Here is a 21,489-nt window from a genome sequence, read left to right as displayed (position 1 = left end):
ACCCTGGGATCATGACCCAAGCCAAAGGCAGACGCTTATCTGACTAAGCCACCCAGGTGCCCCTATATCAACAGTTCTTTACAGGTGTCATCAGGGTACACCCACAGCATACTTCACTGCATGGACACTGCAGCTCTTGCTAAGGTCATTAAATTTTTGCCTATCATCCTTGTAGCTTGTCACCGACGTTAGAGAAAAGAAGACTCTAAACTAATTAATATTTTGAAGTAAACTTAGATGAGATGTAACATAAAAGCTAAAAACCTGAGGCAGGAGAATGCTGTTTTCTTGTGCGATACCTTATCCTGGCCATCTGTTTAGTAAATATCTGGTTCCAAATAGTGTCAATTAAAACTGATGGCAAATCTTAATAACTTCTACTTGTGAATATCAGCAAGACCAACATTGTACTACTTGTGTAGTTGTTATCTTTTGGCAGGTGAGGTACGTCCAGATTTTACACGGATATGCAGATTTTTACACAAAGAGTATCTGGAGAGTCTCTCTCTCTCTCTCTCTCTCTCTCTCCATCACTCTCTGTCTTTAATATGTTAGCACTAGTGATCCAGAACACCCACTGCTAAGCAAGTATGCAAAATACAGTGCTGCTCAGCATTGGGAAATCCCAAATCTGGGGCCAAAAGGTTTATAAATATAGTAATGAACCCTCTCGTGTCAAAAGTGAGCACTGTTTAACAGAGCAAGTAGGAATGGCCTTCAGGACACATTGCAGCTGGAGCTGCTCCACTGGGAGAGAATGGAAACTTCATGATGGTGGTTGTAACCCCAGATCCTGGAAAGGCAATCTACTTCATGCTGCAAAGTAAACTAAAGGGAATGGCTGCTCACACACGGTCCTGGTGCCACCAACATAAGAAACACAGCAACAGGAGCAGAGAATTAGGAATTTGGTGGCAGATGGAAAGGTCTGCGGGAAGTGTCCACCCAGCTTTGTTTGGCCCATATTCTAAAACAACTAGAATAAACACTTAGTGTCATAATTTATACGCATATCAGTACCAATAAATCAGAATCGTGCAAACAGTCATGTTTATTATATTCTTGTTGCTTAATATTCATGACAGTAATTTATTTTTATAGTACAGTTTCACTGTTCTCCCCACCATTGCTCTGCAGTTGAGTCTGGCAAGTTGTCTGAGCAAGGGTTCAGGTAACCCTTTGAAGACTGCAAAAGTTCACTAGCCCGATCAAGATACTTTACTGCTCATTTAATTTTCCCCTTCTTGTCTCATAAACTTTTTAACCACCAAGATGAATTCTCTGTAAATTATATAGTAATAGTACTTTGACATATAGAAAATACAAAGACTAGAGTCGGCATATTCTTCTGAAGGGAGTTGTAGGACAGAGCCTAAAAGACAGATAAGAATATTTGAAGAATTGTGAGCAGTTAATCCTTAAATTCACTACCAGCAAAATGGGTTAAATTAAGCAGCTTCCACCTGTCTTCTTCACCTCCTCACCAACAACCCCCTTCCCACGCCGATGTCAGCAGTCTACTGCTGCTCATTACCATTAAAGAGCAAAAATTTAAAGGTGGAATTATATGAAACAACTACCACAAGGCACGTTATGTTTTTATATTCACCTGGAGCTGGTGCTACAGAGATGAGTAAGACATAGCTCCTAACCCAGAGATGCTCCGGTCAGACCAAAGGATGGCAAGTGATATTGTGTTCTTCTATACCTGGACGTGACACTGCTTTACTCCATTTCATATGTAAAAATTCAACAGAGATAATTTACAATTACTCATCAGAGAAAAGACTTAACAAACATACAAACCTGGAAATTCACTTCTATAAAAAAAAAAAATTCCCAATGAAGGACACTCCCATGATCTGTGTACCTTTCTCTCTGTTTTCCCCATTACAGCAAAGATGTTAAGCATTTTTGAGCAAGAGGAATGATATCACTGAGTGTGAGTAGATACAGTATCAACTCCTAGCTATAGTTGGGGTTTATCTGCCATAAGTATGATGGGTTGAAACACTGATTTTAGTTTGTAGACCCAAAAATGAAAATCATTTCTAGCACATGACATAAGAGGTAACGCAAAGTTTTGCTGTAGTCCTACTTTTCCTTTCTTTTTTTTTTTTTTAAAGATTTATTTGTTTATTCATGAGACACAGACTGAGAGAGAGAGAGAGAGGCAGAGACACAGGCAGAGGGAGAAGCAGGCTCCTTGCAGGAAGCCCGATGCGAGACTCGATCCTGGATCTCAGGATCACGACCTGAGCCAATGGCAGGCGCCCAACCCCTGAGTCACCCAGGTGTCCCTAGTCTTACTTTTCAATTTCATAACGCCGATGATGAAAGTTATGAAAAATCTTATGATGTCATTTCTTATTTCACTTGCTAGCAAAGGTAGTGAGGACATAGTGCCCTGTTTCTACACACACTTTACGCATTTTCTTCTCCATCTGTTAGGTGTGTTTGAATTGCACTGGTGTTTAGTTATATTTATTTATTTGTGTGGTTTTTTTTTTGGTGTTTAGTTTTATATTTAAAAGTTTTTCCAGTGACCCAGGCACAAGAAATGATAACCTGAAATGTTGCTGGGGATACTGAAAGCAACACAAAATTTTGTCGCTTTTGTTTTAAATCGTATGGTTGGGACAATCTTTTTTCAAATAAGCAATGAAGGGTTTGTCTCTGTATTAACATGATTCTGTTAGTTGGCCATATTTTTGATTCCAATTAATTCTAAAAATTGTTCAAAAATCTAAAGAGTTCCACTTTGTAAATTAGGGATGCCCTCTCTCTAGAAATCTTCCTACTGGCACAATATTTGAAATTCTTCCCCAAATGTTGTAAACTATCTCTAAATGCCCCATTGTCCCAAATGGCCTTCCAGACTTCAAGGGCATGAATGTGCAGAGATTGTTCAGATCTGCAAATGTCATAATGCTAAGAGGAAGGCTGAATTATAAGATGGAAGCATTTGTAATTAAACACTTGGGCTTTAGTCCCAGTTGCAGTTGTCCTGTGATTCAGGTGAGGTAAGTTCTGTGGATATGCAAAAGGGAAAACAGAGCAAAACTCCCCTACTGGTGTCATGAGGAGGAGAGCATGGCGGTATAGGGTTGTATGCACAGTTCTGCATGTAAGTTTAAAAATGCACAAACTTCACATGGGAGAGAAAGGGATAGAAGTGACACCTGGGACTTTACATTTAATTTCAGATTTCAATAATATAATTAAATAGCATTAATAAGGAACTAATTAAATTTTGTGTTGCAGTAATAGAAAGCTATTGCCAGAATAAGGGAGGGAAGTTATACTGATAAAGTTATACATTTAAAACACTCCACTAAAGTCTGGTTTATGTCATGAACAGTGTTTTTGTCTCCCCGAAATGAATATATTGAGACCCCAACTCCCAAGGTGAGAGAGAGAGAGAGAGAGAGAGGCAGAGACACAGGCAGGGGAGAAGCAGGCTCCATGCACCAGGAGCCCGACGTGGGATTCGATCCGGGGTCTCCAGGATCGCGCCCTGGGCCAAAGGCAGGCGCTAAACCGCTGTGCCACCCAGGGATCCCCCTTCCCCGAAATGAATATATTGAGACCCCAACTCCCAAGGTGATGGGATTTGGAGGTAGGGCCTTTGGAAGACAATTAGGTTTAGAAGAGGTCATGAGGGTGGGACCCCACAATGGGATTAGCATCTTTATAAGAAGTGGAAAAGACTGGAGCTTGCTTTCTCTCCACCACATGAGCATGCAGCGAGAAGACAGCCCCTCTGTAAGCCACAAAGAGGGCTCTCCCCAGGGGTGTCTGGGTGGCTTAGTCTGTCTTCAGTTCAGGTCATGATCCTGGGGGTCTTGCATCCAGCTCCCTGCTCAGTGGGGAGTCTGCTTCTCCCTCTGCCCCTCACCCAGTTCATGGATTCTCTCTCTCATAAAAAAATAAAATCCTTAATAGAAAAAAAAAGAGGGGTCTCACCAGAACCCAGCTCTGGTTCCCTGATCTCAGACTTCCAGCCTCCATAACTGTGAGAAATAAGTTTCTGTTGCTTAAGTCATTCAGTCTATGGTATTTTGTTATGGCAGCCTAAGTTCTCTAAGACAATTTCTAAACTTTAGAGGGCTATGCTTGGAGGAGTGTGAAGGGTCTGGAAACATTAATTCTTGAGGATTATTGAAAGAATAGAGAAAGGAAGGTGACCACTGAATAAGGGATGCAGTTTATGTTTTTGGTCTTCTCAGATATTAAGGGACTAGTAGAGAAAGAGGCTGCTTGGATTCTGACATTGACCAATGTGAGTTTCCCAGTTATGGTCTAACTACTCTGCCTTTCCCCTTTGTGGAGGGCTTTGGATCTTCTGCTCAGCTAATACTGCTCCATATTCATTCAGGGATCCAGCTCTCAGAAGCACTGAGCATTACAAATTCAAACATAACAGACAGGGGCTTCTGAGGTCTTTCTGTGTCTAGTATTTGCTCAGGATCATTCCATTTTTTTTTCCTAAAACATTTTTATAACAGAGCACAAAGAAATAGAAATTTCCAAAAAAAAAAAAAAAAAAAATTCTGAATGAGGTAATAGTTCCTTCTTAGGTGCCAATTAGATATTCAGAGAATAACACACAAAAATTGTCAAAGAACAGTCTTACCATTGTGCTTAGGTAGGGACTTGGAGGAAGAACTCCAAAAATCATTGATTTCAGCTGTTGGTAAGACTGTATCCACTCTCCATCAGCAGGACAGATGGCAATAATTAGGTCTGCCCATCCCTTACTTGGCAGAGGAATGGACTTGAGATCTCAAAGAGTCAACTTTTCACTGGCTGGCCACTCCAAGTGAGAAGAAAAGAGAAAGGGGCCAAGAGCTGCCTGGTTAAACAATAATCATGGACTCATGGCCTTAGGCATTTGACCTTTTGGAATTTCCAACTTTAGGCAGTAATAAAGATGTTGCATGAAATAAAATGGCGACAGGGACTGCACATTTAAATGGAAGACTACAAGTCAACAAAAGGAGGAAACTGTCATAATTATCCAATAAAATTTTTTTATAGTTCATGGATTTTTAAAAATCTATTTTTGTCTTCACCTTCCAAACATATTACTTTTACTTTTAAAGCCAGTACAGCTACTTGTTTTCCATCAAAAGGTACCCACTTTCCATTTGTCCGGTTCCCAAAGTGGAGGTAGACAATACGTAAGTCAATGGTTAGGGGGAAATTCCATTCTCCAAATGACATGGCAGTTCTCCACCAGACAACTCTGGATTCTGCAGTTCCAACAAGAGCAGAACTCCCCCAGGCGGCTGGAGTACTCCAGCAGCCATCATCAGGGCTATTAGTTTTAACTCTCTACCACAGAGTGGAGTGAGCCAAATGAAAAAATGCCACATCTCAAGGAGCCCACCATATTCCTAGAAATTAATCGAAAAAGATTATTTCATGGACAGAGCAGTGGAGAACTAAAAGGACTGGGGCTTGAGCACATAAAGGCATGTGAGTGTGTGTGAGCCAGTTAAGAGAAAATCGGGTATGTTATCAGGTAAACATTCCACCCAGGTTTTGAAAATAGCTCATAGGAGGTTAATATGGAAGTTCTCTTAAAATAATTGTAATAATAATAATAATTCTACTTTTTAAAAGCTGGAATATCAAAGTGTGAGAGCTGAAAAAGAAAAATAAGATATTTTAGGTTGGTGCAATGAATTTATGTGTGCACACGTGCATATGGGGAAGGATGACTTCTTGTTTAATAGAGTTTAGTGGATGACTTTTTAAACGTTTCTATATGTGAGAAAGATGCACAATACTATGAATATTTACACAAGCTGGTGTATAGATTCCCTGCCATACCCTAAACTCTCACCCACCCATGAGTTTATAATTTTCATAGGCAGAAACACAGGATACACTATGAAGCAGCTAAGTTCCCAACTGGAAGAAGGCTTTACTTTGTAGTTGTCTCTTCTGGTGCCACTGTGAATGTCACAGATTTACTAATATTTGATAGAAGCAAGGCAGTGTCAGGTTGGAGAAGCAGTTTGGCCTCTGAGTTACAATTAAGATGTACGTCCTATAATAAAGCGACAGATTTTGGATGAATCAAGTGGGGTTGGACTTGGGAATGGTTGCCAGAACCAGGAACAAATGTCCTGAGATACAGAAAGTGGAAGTCCCTGGATTGTGAACCAAGATGATATCTTGTAATGCTATCTTAAACATGTTTGGTACAGTTTGGAATTCTGGAAACAAATATTAAAGCAGAATCAAGATGGTCATATGTGTCACCTAAGACAGCTTTCCCGAAGGCATGGGAAGATGTGGGAATGGGTAGAAAGGTCATTTGAGAGTGTGGTCTTCTGTATAGTCTGATTGTACTCTAATTTAATAATACTAGCTAACGTTCACAGAATATCACAGGCCAGGAGATGTATAAGTACGTGCTTTGCTGCTGTTAGCATTCCATTTAATTCTCTCAATCCCCACAAGGGAGATACTATTTTTACATCCATTTTATAGATGTGGAAATTGAGGTGGGGGGCGTTAAGAACTTGTTCAAGGTCTTACAGGTAGCAAAGAGTGGGGTCAGCATTTTAATGAAGTGATAGTATGTGGTGATATGTCGTGTAGGTAAAAATTTTAGCTAAGTTAATAGAGGAGATCTCAAGAAGTTAACACAAGAATGGAAATCTGGGGCAGCCCAGGTGGCTCAGCGGTTTAGCACCACCTTCAGCCCAGGCTGTGATCCTGGGGACCCGGGATCGAGTCCCACATTGGGCTCCCTGCATGGAGCCTGCTTCTCCCTCTGCCTGTGTCTCTGTCTCTGTGTGTGTGTGTGTGTGTGTGTGTGTGTGTCTCTCATGAATAAATAAATAAAATCTTTAAAAAAGAATGGAAATCTGGGACTTGCCACTGATAGAAGAATTCAGCAAAGATCCTGAATGCACTGGGGATGTTCAAAGAAGAACGGATAGACATCAATGGGCTTGAATGAAATGCGCAAATCAAGAAGTCCAAGAACTTGTGAGTGACCAGAGCATGTAGAAATTTGAAGATCTTGCAAAGAATGTAACTTTTTTTCAAAATGAAATCGTGAGCCATTTGCATTTTACTTAGTCCCTACTACTAGAATCATATGTATTGAGTGAGAATGAGAGAAAAAAAAAAAAACTTACTGGTGAATTAGAGGGAGCCATTCTCCTTTGGGAGATGTGGCCAGAGTCAGAGTGGGTGGTGGGTGTGCAGGCAGGTTTTTGGACGATCCCTCAGTGGTGATGACAATGTGGTATCAACCTAAGAATGTGAAATGAGGCAGGAGCCTCGGTGTAGAATAAAAGGCCACAAACTCTCGATTTCATTAACATCTATTGATGCAGTGAACCTGATAACAGGCAATGAAAACCAGTCACTTAAATCTACCATTAGAGGAATGGCTTAAGGTAACTGTTTTTCACCAAGATATTGAGGAGAAATTCTGCATTTTGTTATGTATTTTTTAAAAGCATGTCTGTTCAGTTGGAGCAGGGATGCTCAGGAAGCTGACTCATGAAGGCTGACTGGCTGCTTGTTCAGTTTGAAAAGTTTAATGCTTTGAAAGTGACCTCTTAAGGATATGGAAGAAAGGAGTGCAAGTAAAAGGAAAATTTTAAGGAAAAGCGAAAAAGCAAGCACCACATTTTCTAATGGAGCTGATATCTTACCACTCAATTAATTTCAGAGTCAAGGCCCAATTTGAGTTCTGAATCACCTTCTAGTTTTACTTATAAAAGACTTTTCATTAAGCCAAATTAAGTAGATGGAGGTCCAGTTGTTTATTATGTAGCACTAAACCATTCCTACAAAAAAACACCTGTGCAAGCCATTTGGCTCTAGTCAACTATTTTTTTTTACAATTTAATTATGAATATAATTAGAATGAGTTAAGAGACAGGCTAGGCATCAGCCATAAAACTTCTAGTTTGCTAGAACACACTCACACACACACACTGATTAAAGAGCAACAACAACAAAAACCCCCACCAACTCTGTGAGAATGTTAGCTTACAGTGGAAATGTTAGTGGAAGGGGAGTACTTGTAAAATCTACCTTTATTTTAATTTCAAATTTCCTTGAAACGGTGCTATCGAGAATATTTTTATACTCCATTATTTTGACATCTCTGGTTTCTTTGGGGTGACCCTATAAACCCTGCTTTTTTACTTTCTACAGTTTTAAGGCAATTTGTCACTATCATGCGTTCAATGTTTAGCAACTGTTTGTAGTCAAGTGCCTTGCAAGCTCTGTTTCTTTTCTCCCAAAGAGTGTCATCACAGAGTTGATGATGCATCAGAAACAGTTTGACCAAAGGGCAAGATAAAGTCAAGAGTAAAGAAAATATTTGCAAATATACTTGACTGGCTTTTTTCCCCAATTACTTATTGAAAGCATACTTTAAAGGTAAAATGGCATGATGGCCATAGGGGGGAAGAAAAAAACATTAGAACATGCAATAGATACTTTTCTGCCATAGGGCAACACCTCTAAGTTAAATCATTTTTATATGAGGATAATGTGACTGATAGAAACACAGGACTATGAGTTGTATTTAAAGACTCTGATGGGGTATGATCTACCTTTGGTGTATTTTAATGGTGCTCAGTGAGTCTCATGGATATCATGTCTCACAATTTGTTTTACTGCTTAATTAATCAGTGTTTACAAAAACTGGGCATTAAAAATATATCACCTTTAAATGCATGTGTGCTTTTAAATTGAGGAGTTATATGGAACATCATCATTGTTTCATTTTATCCCTGGCTTGCCTAACCTCTAAGTGTCACATACATAGGTGCCTATTTTGTGTGTATGAATCTACATAAAATAAACATGATATATGAAATAAGCATTTTATATATATAATAATATATAAATGGAAGTACTACCTACTAAAAATAAGTAATATATAATATTTATATATATACAAAATATTTATTTCAGAAGACTGGAAAAAATGACAAAGGAACCAGAAGGTCATTTTGATCCAGTAATTAGCATCCATTGCAATCCCATGATGGTAAATATACAGAGCATTGCTCAGGGGTGGAAGGAAACATAATTATGTTTGCGCACAAAGGCAACTTTGGAAACTCAGAATACAATAAACCAACAACTGCGCACTCACAGGTTCTAGGGAGAGCAGCAAAGAGCTGAGGTGAAGGTGCCTAAAATGAAATTATCAGACAGTCCTTGAATAAATGAGCTTTGAGCCAGGCTTGAGTCAAATCTCTAAGCCTATCCCTCACAAATGATAAAGAACACATCTCGTAAGTAAACACATGAGGTAATTTCTCTTTACTTCCATCTCATCTACTAATCAGGCTATGGTTTCACTGTCATCTCGACCCCTATGCTCATTTGGATTTGAGGGAAGGCAGATGGAAATTGACAGACGAACAGCTTTTTGTGGCATGGAAATAGAGTTCCTGCTACCTGTGTGAGCTATGAGAGGGAAAAGTTTGTAATAGGTCAAAAATGGCCCACAAAGATGTCCACACCTTCATTCCCAGAGCCTGTGCGTATGTTACCTCACATAGCAAAAGAGATCTTGCAGATGTGATAAAGATGAGGACCTTGAGATGGGGGGAATGATACTGGAGTATTCAGGTTGGCCCAAAGTAATCATGAGGGTCCTCAAAAGTGGAAGGAGGCAGAAGAGTGTCAGAGGGGGACGTGGCTATGGAAGAGATCAGAGCCATGTGACTTAGTGTTATTGCTGCCTGGGTAGGTGGAGGCCGAGGACCACTAGCCAAGGCATGCAGGCAGCTTCTAGATGCTGGAAGAGGCAAGAAAATGTATTCTTCCCTAGAGCCTCCAGGAAGGAACTTGGACCTGCTGACACTTTGCGTTTAGCCCAGTGAGGCCAGTGTCAGACTCCTGTCCTATGAGATAATACATTACAGTTATTTTAGGCCACTAGTTTGAGATAATATGTAATGGTAGCAATAGGAAACTAATATACACGTCCTCTGGAAAACGTGGTGCTAACTCGGAAAGCAGAAACAAATCCCCAGCTGAGCACCCGGAAGCAGTACTGGCTTGTTGCATGTTGTAATTTGATACAAGTGAAAAACTGCAGAAAAGAATACTAATCCAAGGTAAGCTTGAAGGCGTTACTTATATGAAATAGGAAAATAACATTGGGTATAACTAAATCGATTTCAAAAGGGAATGGGTGAGCAATTGGTCATAAAAATAATAGAGCAAAGGGTTAGAAATACATTTGAAGAGGACAACATTAAACCACGGGTGACTTTAACGTTGAGTAGTAAATATTGAAATATTGCCCATCTTTGGAAAGCTCTACCTTATTTCTAACCTTAAACTTCATTATCGAAACTTCTGATCATTAAATTTAATTCTAACCTTGATTTAAAAAAAGAAAGAAAAAAATTGGTTGTGGTCCTATCTAGCACATATAGGTCTTATATAGGAAGACATAACACACACGTATTTGTCAATAGCTGGTTAGTTATCCTTCGAGTGAGATTTCTTCTAAATAGTCCCCCAAAGGCAACATATGATGATGGCAAGTATTCATGTTTTAGAGTCTGGAATTGAATGTTAAATCTAATCTTTTGAGCCATGTGAGCTTGGGAGATATTTTATGACTTGCTTTACTCCTCTGAAGAATTTCTTTCTTTCAAATCATTTATTGAGTACCTAATATAGAGTAAGGAAAATGTTATCCTACTTAATTCTCATAGTAACATTATGAACCAGAAATTATTTTCCACATGATCTTTCTACTTCTCTAATATCTTCTGCTTTGTTATTTTGAGGATTAAGTGAGATAATTGTAAAAAATGCCAACAAGTTTTTCTCCTCTCTTTCCCTGTGCCAGGGACTTGGGAAAAGTGCAGACATTAAATCAAAAAAGACTCTACTAGTCCCTATTCTTTAGATGTGTAGAGTTACCAGAACGAAAAAAATAGGAATAGAGGTAGGCTTAGTACATTTCCTAGGATTTAGATATACTGGAAATGTCCAGACCCCCTGCAGGACTTTAGCCCCAAGATTGCATCACAGATCATAAAACTCTATAGCTGTGTTTTTGTCCTGAGTTCACATTTACAGTACTAATACTGCTTTCAGCACAAGTCATTTCCAGGGAATTAAGTCCTTGCAGTCAGTGGGTTAAATCCCCACGAAATAACCTGCGGTGACCCAGTTGCATTGACCTCAAATATAGAATTTCAGATCAATAGCTGCAGTACTTGGATTCTGAAATATAAAACAATCTCTGGTGTTTTTGTTACCTCAATGAGTGTTATCAGACAGGGGATCGCTATGGCAATTACAGGTTCTTATCATATTAATGTTTGTGTTTGGTCCAAAAAGAAACTACTTTAAAAAAGTAAATGCCTTCTGTTCTTTTTTCTCAGAATATGTAATGATGACTTTCAAACATATAATGAGAATTAACAGTAATTCCAATAGCATAAGTGGTCATTAATTGCTTGTACATGAAATAACATTTCCTCCTCAGAGGGCGAAGCATTCCAGTTGGAAGTGAAAATTCCTTTTGGTCTATTCACTTTTAAACTCTGTCATGAAAGGACAACAGATCTCTCAATCTCTCCCAAATAAAAATGTTAAGCCTTCACGAACTAGGATTGGGGGTAATGAAAGAGAAAAGGGAAATAATGTTAGAGTGACGTGAACCGTAACGTTGACTGGCATGGTGTTTTGCTAGTGTCGAACCAAAGAGCAGAAACCACTTCAAGTATATACACAAACAGAGGGAATTAATTCGATGCAGGGAACTGGTTACCCATGTGATGAAGAAGCTGAGAGCCAAGTAAGGAAGAGGAAAGTAACTGAGAAACCAGCCTCTGCAGGAAGCTCCTACCAGGCTGGGCAGGCAAAGAGATGAGGGTCCGCATCCCTGGATGGCAGCGGGAGCTGGACTGGGCCTCTCCAGTCAAAGCTGAAGCTATGGAAAAGATGGATCCTCGGGTAGAGAAACCACTTGAGGCAGGTGGGTGGGCAAGGGAGAGGGGGTGGAGGACAAAACCAATGGACTAGCTAACCTTTTCCTTCCCTCTATCTCTGCTCCCTAATGCCAGGGCCTCCACTGGCTCCGGCAGCAGGAAGCCAGACTTCAAGAGCACCTGTGAAATGTAGCTGGCTAGGTCAACCCTCTTCCGTTATAGAGCAAAGAGTGAGGGGCAAAGATCTGATGGCCAAGAGGCCCAGAGCCAGCATATAAGGACACCTTCTCCATGACTTTCCTTTACCTACTTGGTTCCTTTTTGTAAGAAAGCCAAGACCTCATGGGCAGGTCTATTGAGCTTCTCGCTATGTGGATTTCACAGGAGGCAGTGAGAGCTGTGATAAAACCCATCACCCCTTTGGGGCTGGATATAAATGTATTTATCATTTTGGAAGATTTTGTACTCGACTGGTGCACCATGGGGTAAAATACCTACCCTGGTGTAGTTTTGCCATTGCTGAAAAGAAGTTGGCTGTTCTCCCATTGCTTAAAGATATTTAAATATGAACTACCACCTAGAGCTGAGTTTAGTTGAGTTTCGAACACCAGAACTAAATTCAAGATTCTTCCAAAAACACACGTGTTAGTAAACATAGGTCTCTGCCCGACATTGTAACATATCTCCCCGCCCTACAACCCTGTCGGTTAGTCCTTCTCTCTTACAGAGTAAGAAATAATTAAGTGCTATTCTGAGTTAGGTAAAGGCAAGGTTGTTCAGGTTGATTCTCCTTGTCTTAAGCAATGAAGGAAAAACTGCCTCCTTGTTCTTATATTACATTCTCAGAACACAGCTCCACTGAAGAAACACTGTGAGCATCTGCACGGTAGCTTACATTTTCAGAGGACTTTCTTAAACACTCTCTTTCGTTCTTGCCATAATCCATTTTATAGGTGTTGGTAAAAACTCTCCCAATAGCCATTAGTCACAATAGCACGTTGCCACTTCAGTTCTGCTTTTTCCATTCTGACTATGCCAATGTTTCTAACATTCTGGGTTTTTTTTTTTTTTTTAACCTTCTGTTAAGTGGAGATGGAGTCTAGAATCATGCAGAGATGGTCCTGCTCTTTGTAGAGAGTCAAAGGACAGGCCCTCACATGGGTTCTGTGGGCCTGCTTCCCCTATATGTTAAGCTAAGGGAATGGCTTGCTTTATAGCTTTAGAATCAGGTAAACCACAGGGAGCTGAAACGATGGGTGCCTATATCACAGCTCCCGAATCAGCACATGTACAAGTATGCTTACAAAAACGTGATGCTCACCTAAACGCCTGGAGGCTGTGATGTGAAATCTGTCGGACTCCTTTAAATACATTTAATCAGAAATAGGTACCAAAATGCATGGTCCCCAACTTCCCACCAGAACAATACACTAGCATTGCCACTGATCTTTCATGTTCGTCGTGTTCCAAGACAGAATATTGAACTATGCTGTTATGGAAATGCAGGCTTATTTTTATTTATCTATTATTTATTTATTTATTTATTTATTTATTTATTTATTTATTTATTTATTATTTAAAGATTTTATTTATTTATTCATGAGAGACACAGATTGAGGGAGAGGCAGAGACACAGGCAGAGGGAGAAGCAGGCTCCATGAAGGGAGCCCAACGTGGGACTCGATCCCGGGTCTCCAGGATCACGCCCTGGACTGAAGGCGGCGCTAAATCGCTAAGCCACCTGGGCTGCCCTATTCCTCCTTTTAAAAAGTTGAGCCTGGGGACCATAAAATACCGTTCTCCTGGAGAAGCAGAAAGCTCTTGAAATAAAAAGTCATGACAGGGGATAAGAGCCCCAGCCTCACCTCAAAACCCATCATTAGAGCACCTGCTACTATCTTCATCAAGAGCAACAATGACAACGAGAAAATCTGAAATTGTGAGCAGACAACAAGAGAGAGACCCTGGGAAGATAAACTGTGCTCTATTCCTCTTGATATCATTTGGTGGCCAGAACTGTAAACAAGCATGAAGACCGTGAAATGGGAAATGGAATAAAAGGGCATACAGGCCCCCCAAATCCCCACTCCCACTAATGGGAACACTGCACACACAGCCATCCGGTATCAGACCTCCTAAGCAGAGCATTTTTTTTTCTTGGAGATTTTTCTCATTTGGACTTTAATTAAGCTCCTGCCAGGCTTGCAAGCTTTTTAATTTTACCTTTCTTTCTTCTTTCTTTCTTTTCCCTCCTTGAATCAGCTTGCTTGCCAGGAAACTTTTCCCAAGCTGTCACAATTATAGTAAGTGTACCCCAAGATACTAAATTTAGGTGTACTAGTAGGTGCTTCTCGAAGCATCAATAGCCAAAGTTTCCTTGTATTTGGAAAGATTTTTATTCATTCTTTCACTCATTCATTTACTCATGTTTACTTAAGCGTGTGTGCTCTGAATGCAAAAGCAATAGAAAAGGAAGCTTCACGGAGTGCGTGTACAGTGACGACTGGTTAGTATGTGATGCAATCCAACCTCCTACAAAGTCACCAGTTTGCCAGAAGAAACCTGCCATTACTTAATTTAATATTACCCTGTTCATAAGCAAATTGTAGCTATTTACTAGCGTTGGTGGTTGAAGGCTGAGGGAGTCTCGAGAACATGATGCCTTAGTTGATGATTTAACACCTCTTTAACGAAATGTCATGAAAGTCCCCTAAGTTCTTTTTCAGGACCCTTCTGTACTCAAACCCACTGCCAATTCCTAAGCCCTAAAGGCAGGTGCTGAGAATCCCAAAGGTGATCCCTTTGAAACAGATGCCACCAGGAGCTATTTTCACTGGAGGAGGTTTAAGTCAACCACTGGCCGCTCTAACTAGGTTACCCATCCTTTTTTTTTTTTTTTTTAACAAACAACAACAACAACAACAACAACAACAACCCACCCCAAACCAAAAACCAAAACCAAGCTCAGATAATAGTGCAGGGCCAGGAATAAAAATAAGCCATCCAAAACACACAACTGCAATGAAACACGTGGAGTGCTGGGGCTATCATCATCTCCATGATGACTATCACTGTCATCCTTATTGTTTGCTTAATAATCCCAGGCTGCCAGGTTAGTGCACCAAGGCCTCCTGGCTGTGAGGTTACTTACTGATCGCCTCCACAAACCGCTCAAAGAAGCTGTAAGGGAAGAGCGGTTCAGGCAGCTCCCGGAAAAACATCTTCAGTGCTCCGGTGACAACGTGGATGTCCTCCCACTGGCTGTCGTCCAAATTCAGCTTCTCTTCTGGGAAAACACGAGGAGAAATGGAACAACTGGTTTTAATGAAACAATTACAAGACACTAATTATTATGTTAATGTTTGCCTACTATCATCAGCAACCGTTAACAGCCTTCTGCACCTAGAGGTTTGGTGCTGTGCATGGTTTTTTTTTTTTTTTCCCCCTTTTTCCGTAGGAAGGGAACATTTTCAATGGAATACCATCTGTAGGAATGCAGCTAACAAAAAAACAAGAGACACAAAGAGACAGTGCCATTGACACAGTATGTCAGATACATTTATTCCCATAATGCATCAGTATGAAAATTAGCATCACAGCTCAACATGATTCAAAGCTATTTGGTTTTGAGGCCGAGGGGCTAAGAGTTGCCAATGATGGCCGGCTCAAGGGACCGGCCTAAAGGCCTTGCTGAGCCAACAGGAGACATATGCTAAACATGGCAATAGAAAATGAGTTATTGCTTTACATGTGTTAGCCTTGCTATGTACAAGGGAATAATGGGTAACACTTTTTTTTTTTTTTTTGCTTTTTTTTGCTGAATATAAAGTCAGCAAGGAATAGAATACTGAGTGAGAAAGGATATTAATTCCTTCTTACTGCTTCAAAAATATCTTTTTTTTTTTTTTTTTTTTTTTTTAGTTTCCATCTCAGCGAGGAAAATGTGCCCAGCAACAATATTAGACAGACCCCTGTTGGCCTACAGAGGCTATGCAAAGCTGTCAAAAATGATAACACACTAAAGACAAACCACAAGTGCTTACCAACTCCGGCTAGAAACAACAGACATGTTTGCTTGGGAAGCCTGAGTGAGCTGAGACATTTAAATATTAAAGACCATGAATGCCAAAGTGAAGTTTTTAGGAGAAACGAAGAGACGCTGGACAATGACTTTCTTCTTGTTCACCCTCAGAAGGGAAGTCTGGAATCCTTCTCACCCAAGAAGCGGATGTAGCAGGGTCTGAAAGCAACATCTTTACATACAACTAAAAGGAAGCAAGGCAGGAAAGCATTGCTGCGGATCCGTAGCATTTGTCCTTGTAAACGTGCAACATGAAAAGGATTTTGGACTCTGGGCTGAATAAAAAAATAAAGCTAATCATTTTAAACCACCTGGGGGCAAGGGGGGGGTGGGGCGGCGGTGAACTGAAAAGCCTGGTCTCCTGGCCAGAACTTAACAGCTATTTGGTCAACTGGAATTTTGTTTTTTTACCGATGTCTTGGGTTCGCATCCACCATGCCCCCTTGGAGTCAGTTTTATGAAGCAGAGGAGAATCTGCCCCCAAAATGTAAGAAAAGCTGAGAATTGTCACTGTAGGGAATCTCTGCATGGGCTGCTTTGCTAATAGTGTTCATGTCCTTTTAAAATCTTAGCCGAAATCTTTATCAGATCTCTTTTTCTAAATGGACTATTATCTCCAGGGCTGGTAAGTGACGTTCCTGTTCAATAGGATGTTTGCAAAGAGAAGGAAAGAAGGTGGATCTGTTTATTTCAGATGGGCTATTTTCTCCTTTCCTTTCCGTCTTCATTCTTACCTCAGTCATAACACAATAATATGATCCACAACAAAATCAGCGGAGGAGACCTTCTTTCTGCCCTGCAATCATTTTTGATTGATTGTATTTCAACAATTAGTCTTTTATTTGGCTACATACTATTGAAATAGGCCGACAGCATCTTAGCAGGCCAGCTTTAAACAGTCAACTGTTAACAATAGCATCAAAAAGGGAGACCTGATGGGGTTTACTGTCACTTTAAAGAACGGGGTTTTCACATTGTTGAAATCTGTCAGATATTTTGAAATGTCCCTCTCACTATGGTGCCACACCCCCTGCGTGCCCTTATAATAAAATTGGTTTTACTCCTGATTAAATCATTTTCTCCCTACCCACTACCATACTTCTCATAATGGACCTGTGCGCTCTACAGCTGGTGTTCTTCCCATGGTACCAATTCTTACTTTATCTTTTAAGCACTTTGCTGCTAAGATCTCATGCAGAGTGCTTATGTTTTGTTAAGAGCTTCATTCTTAGAGAAATAGCTTAACACATGTTCTAAAAATGTTGTACAACTTATTGCTTAAAACACATTTAGAAAATGTATAAGTACTGTAGCTTTGGCACTGAACTTTAAGTGGAAACCTAAACACACACGCACACACACACACACGCACATGTGCTCTCACAGACACAACTATCTTTACCAAAAATTTATCAGAAAAGTCCAAGACAAAAATGCCATCTTGGTGCACACGTTCAAGATCGCCAAAGGAAAGTGTTCGGGAGGTAAAAAAGGGAATGATTTTATCTGGTGCAAGAAAACAATAAGAACAAACAATTGCTTGACCATTGATATTTGTCACCTCCAAATAAATATCAGTTAATTCAAGTGATTCTGAAAATGGGATATTTCAATATACATTAAAAAAAGAAAATTTGCCAATCAATAAATACCATTTGATTGTATCCACTTAAAATAACAAATAATATCAATATTGACTTGTATTACTTAAACCAGCATTCCCACTATGTACTTTTCATTCAAACAACAATACAATGTGTAGCCCTCCACAAATCGCTTAAATAAATAATATGACAGGCAATTGGAAAGAATTTTTTGAACTATAAAATCTAATTTTTATATTAAGTTTTTTCATGACCAACCTATTTTAAGATTACTTGTAAACCAGAGGGCTTTAAGGAATATTTTCCAAGGCCACTGTGATTTGTCTAAACATGCAGTTATATCCATATACAAAATGAACCAATCAAAATTGCATCTTGATTTTAACAGGTATCATTATAAACACATTTGAATAGACACACATTTGGTAGACACTTTCTAACTTATCTGCGTGAGTGATGGTAACATCTTACGCTTCTCCCTTTTTTCAGTAGAGCAAGGTTTCTCAATAATAAAGCACTATTAACATTTGGCACTAGCTAATTCTTTGTTGTGGGGGCTGTGCTGTGCTACTAGGATGTTTAGGGGTATCACTGGTCCTAATTCACTAGATGCCAGGAGCACTTCCCAGTGGTGATGATGAAACACCCCCAGATATTGCCAACTATCTCTCTCTCGGGAGCACAGCGTTATCCTCAATTGAGAACCACTAGAGTGAGCCATAAGAATCTATAGAAGTTATCCAATAAATATTGATTATTGAACATTACCTGAGGTAGACAGAGAACTAAAAAAACTACATACACTCCTACTGAGATTTCTTTACTAAGAACTTAAGACTTGGCTATTATAATGGACAAAGTCAAAATCTTTTATAGAATAAAGTTAATGCGACCACACTCCAGGGTGCTTTGCAACAAAAGTAATAACCATTATTTAGTGCTTACACTATACAGGGACTATGCTATGCACTTTAGATTCATTATCTAACATAATTGTCTCAATGAGACAGTGAGGTCCATGCTATTGCTATCATCATCTCCATTTTACAGACAGGGAATATGATGCATGGGTAGATTAAGTAACTCTTCCATCGTTGACAAGTGATGAATCCAGAATAAAAAGCCAGCAGACTCCCCCACCCCTCAAAACTACTACATTCAGACTTAATCTTGGCTGGCAGAAGCTGAAAGGGAAAAGGCAAATAAATGCTCATTGTGAGTGGTAGTGGAATGACTATTACTTCAAGATAGTGACTTTTACATTCTATCCCTGAATGTCTTACTTGAGGCTATGCTTTTACCTGTAAACTGACTGATCTTTTGTAATTATTCATTTATAGGAGGAACAGATTCTTCTATAAACAGATATAAAACAAACTGGCAATAAAAAGAAACTGCATTAGGAAAGGGGCAAGGGCAGGGGCAGGAGCTAACTGTCATGTGGTGATGCGGTGAAGAGGACATGTGATTGCGTGGGAAACAGATTAAACAAAACACCAGGCCTGGATTTATCACTAATTCACCTGTTTACTTGCTTGGGAAATGAAGATAGTTAGAAGGAGAGTTGTTGTTATCAAATGAGAAAACATATCTGAAAAACATTTGGAAAGCACAAGGAAATAAACATATCCAAGATGCTGCTATGAAGGGAAAGGTGAATCAAAGCTAGAAAGGCAAAATATATAAGAGATTAAGTCAATGGAAATACTAAGCAGAGAGCATAAACCATCCTGTTGTTTTAGGAGATTTGCCTCAGTGTGACACAGTTTGTCACATGACATCAACAGAAACTTGAGATGCTGGAATCCAGTCCTAGGAATAAGACTGGCTGTATCACGATCTCTTTCAATCCTTACTCTGATAATAGTGCTGATTTCTCCTGGCCCTCTAATTAGGTTTTCTTAAATTCGTTTCGGTCATAGCTTTTGGCTTAAAGCATTTAAACAGAATTGAAGATAGGTCAAGCCCTAGAATCCAAATACTATGGTTCTTTTATGAGATCACGAAGACATGTATTTACATATTGTATACCTGTATAAGGCCATCTTGAAATGCCCTTTCTTGCAGGGTTTTTTGTGTATTTTATTTATTTTAAGTAAAAATACCTATATCAAGCTACTTCTATTTGAAAGAAAAAATAGATAATAACAATTGGAATAGTCCTTCTTAAAATGGAGAATTGAAAGATGGGCCTTTGATAGTGACAACCAGTCCTGGTAATTCCCCAAGAAAAAGGCAGGTTTAATAGATCAATCATCACTTTTCTCAGATATTGCTCTGTAGATTGGTATAGCCAGAAGTTGCAATATCTGGTCTCATTTTCACTAAACTCACCATGTTGATTGAAATGTGACTGCGGATAACGTGAACTATCCAGAAGCCACATAAGAGTAGAGACATAAGAATAAGGGAGGCACTTCTTTGTGTATTGAAGAACAAGTGCATTTTTACCTTGTAGTTTTTTTCCATGGCCCTTTTAAGGCTTCTTTCCAACTTTCTTTTACTGTTGTAATAAAAAAGAGGAAAAGATACCCCAACTTTCCCAGGATGTGGGGAGAAGAGCTCTGATTTCATTAGTATGGTGACAAGAACCTATTACATTGTGAAACTCTCAGAAAGGATGTGGTATTTGCTTCTAGCGCAGATGACCATTCGGAAACCTTATCTGAAAGGCCCACTGGGTACATGAAAGCCAGAGCACAAATGAAAGAGATGCCGGAGGGGCTACCGATCTGAAAATAATAATATGTTTGGCCATAAAATCAAACTAGAAGATTAGTTATTAAAGTGGATAAGACACCCTGTTTATCTACAAGGACATAGCTGATTTTTAGTTCAGCACTTAAAGGAGTGAATCAAAAAGTTGGTTGAATCCTTCAACTAGCTCAACCTTTCCTGTTGTGTTGTTCCCTTAAAGTGGTAGTTCACTCTGATTTCCAGTAGATTAAAGATCTTCCAAATTCTCAAACACAGTGATGTAAACCTTGTGTCAAAAGTAGTATCCTTCTGTGCTGCACTCACTATAGCCCCTTCCTACAGCATCTTGGGCCTAACAGGAGACTTCAGTGAGGACATTATTTTAGGAAACTTGGCCAAATGGCCAGTTAATTTGTCAGTCCACTTGATGTGTATTAAGTAAACATAGATAGAATAGAGACTAAATACCGGGGCTGTATTGGGTGCTTTTCAAAGCCACAGCTGTTAAGGCTCTTTTATATTCCTCAAAGGAGAGGGTTTCACCAGGTGCTCGGAAATATTATTCAAGTGATTATAGACTAAGTTCTAGACATTTTGCATCTTATGTATGTTCCCTAGAATAAGATACTTTTGACCTTGCAGACAAGCAAGAACAAACCCCAAGAATAAACATATCACCTCCAAAATGTGTCTGTTATGGGCTGAATTGTATCACCCCCAATTCATATATTGAAATCCTAACCCTCAGTACCTTAGCATGTGATTGTATTTGGAGATGGGGCCTTTAAAGAGGTAATTAAGGTAAAATGAGGTCATATGGCTGGGCCTTAATTCAATATGACTGACGTCCTTGTACAAAGAGACGATTAGGACACAGATGTGTGCGGAGGGAAGAAACATGTGAAGACGACGGCCGTCTACAAGCCAAGCAAAGAGGCCTCAGATGAAAGCAACCCTGCCAACACCCTGATCCTGGACTTCTTGACTTCCTAGCTGTGAGCAAGTAAATTTCTGTTGTTTGATCCCACTCAACTCTCAGTCTGTGGCACTTTATTATGGCAGCCCTAAAAAATGAATATAATACCCACAGGTTTCCAAAGAGGAAGATGTCATGTTCTGGGATTGTATCTAAACATTTTCTTCATACATGGGC

At 39.6% G+C, this 21,489-nt stretch overlaps 1 protein-coding gene across 1 annotated transcript in view; it reads right to left on the bottom strand.

The window, feature by feature from the left end:
- Positions 1-21,489, bottom strand: part of ARHGAP15 (Rho GTPase activating protein 15) — a 608,203-nt gene that overhangs the window by 113,033 nt on the left and 473,681 nt on the right. The window contains exon 12 of the mRNA XM_072757649.1: positions 15,106-15,240. Within this exon, the coding sequence (XP_072613750.1) occupies positions 15,106-15,240 (135 nt within the window). The remainder of the gene's footprint in view (positions 1-15,105; positions 15,241-21,489) is intronic.

This window comes from Vulpes vulpes, chromosome 5 (genome assembly GCF_048418805.1).
Source record: "Vulpes vulpes isolate BD-2025 chromosome 5, VulVul3, whole genome shotgun sequence".
Taxonomy (NCBI): Eukaryota; Metazoa; Chordata; class Mammalia; order Carnivora; family Canidae; genus Vulpes; species Vulpes vulpes.
The sequence above is the reverse complement of the archived record's forward strand: the minus strand, read 5'-3'. Positions and strand labels throughout refer to the sequence as shown.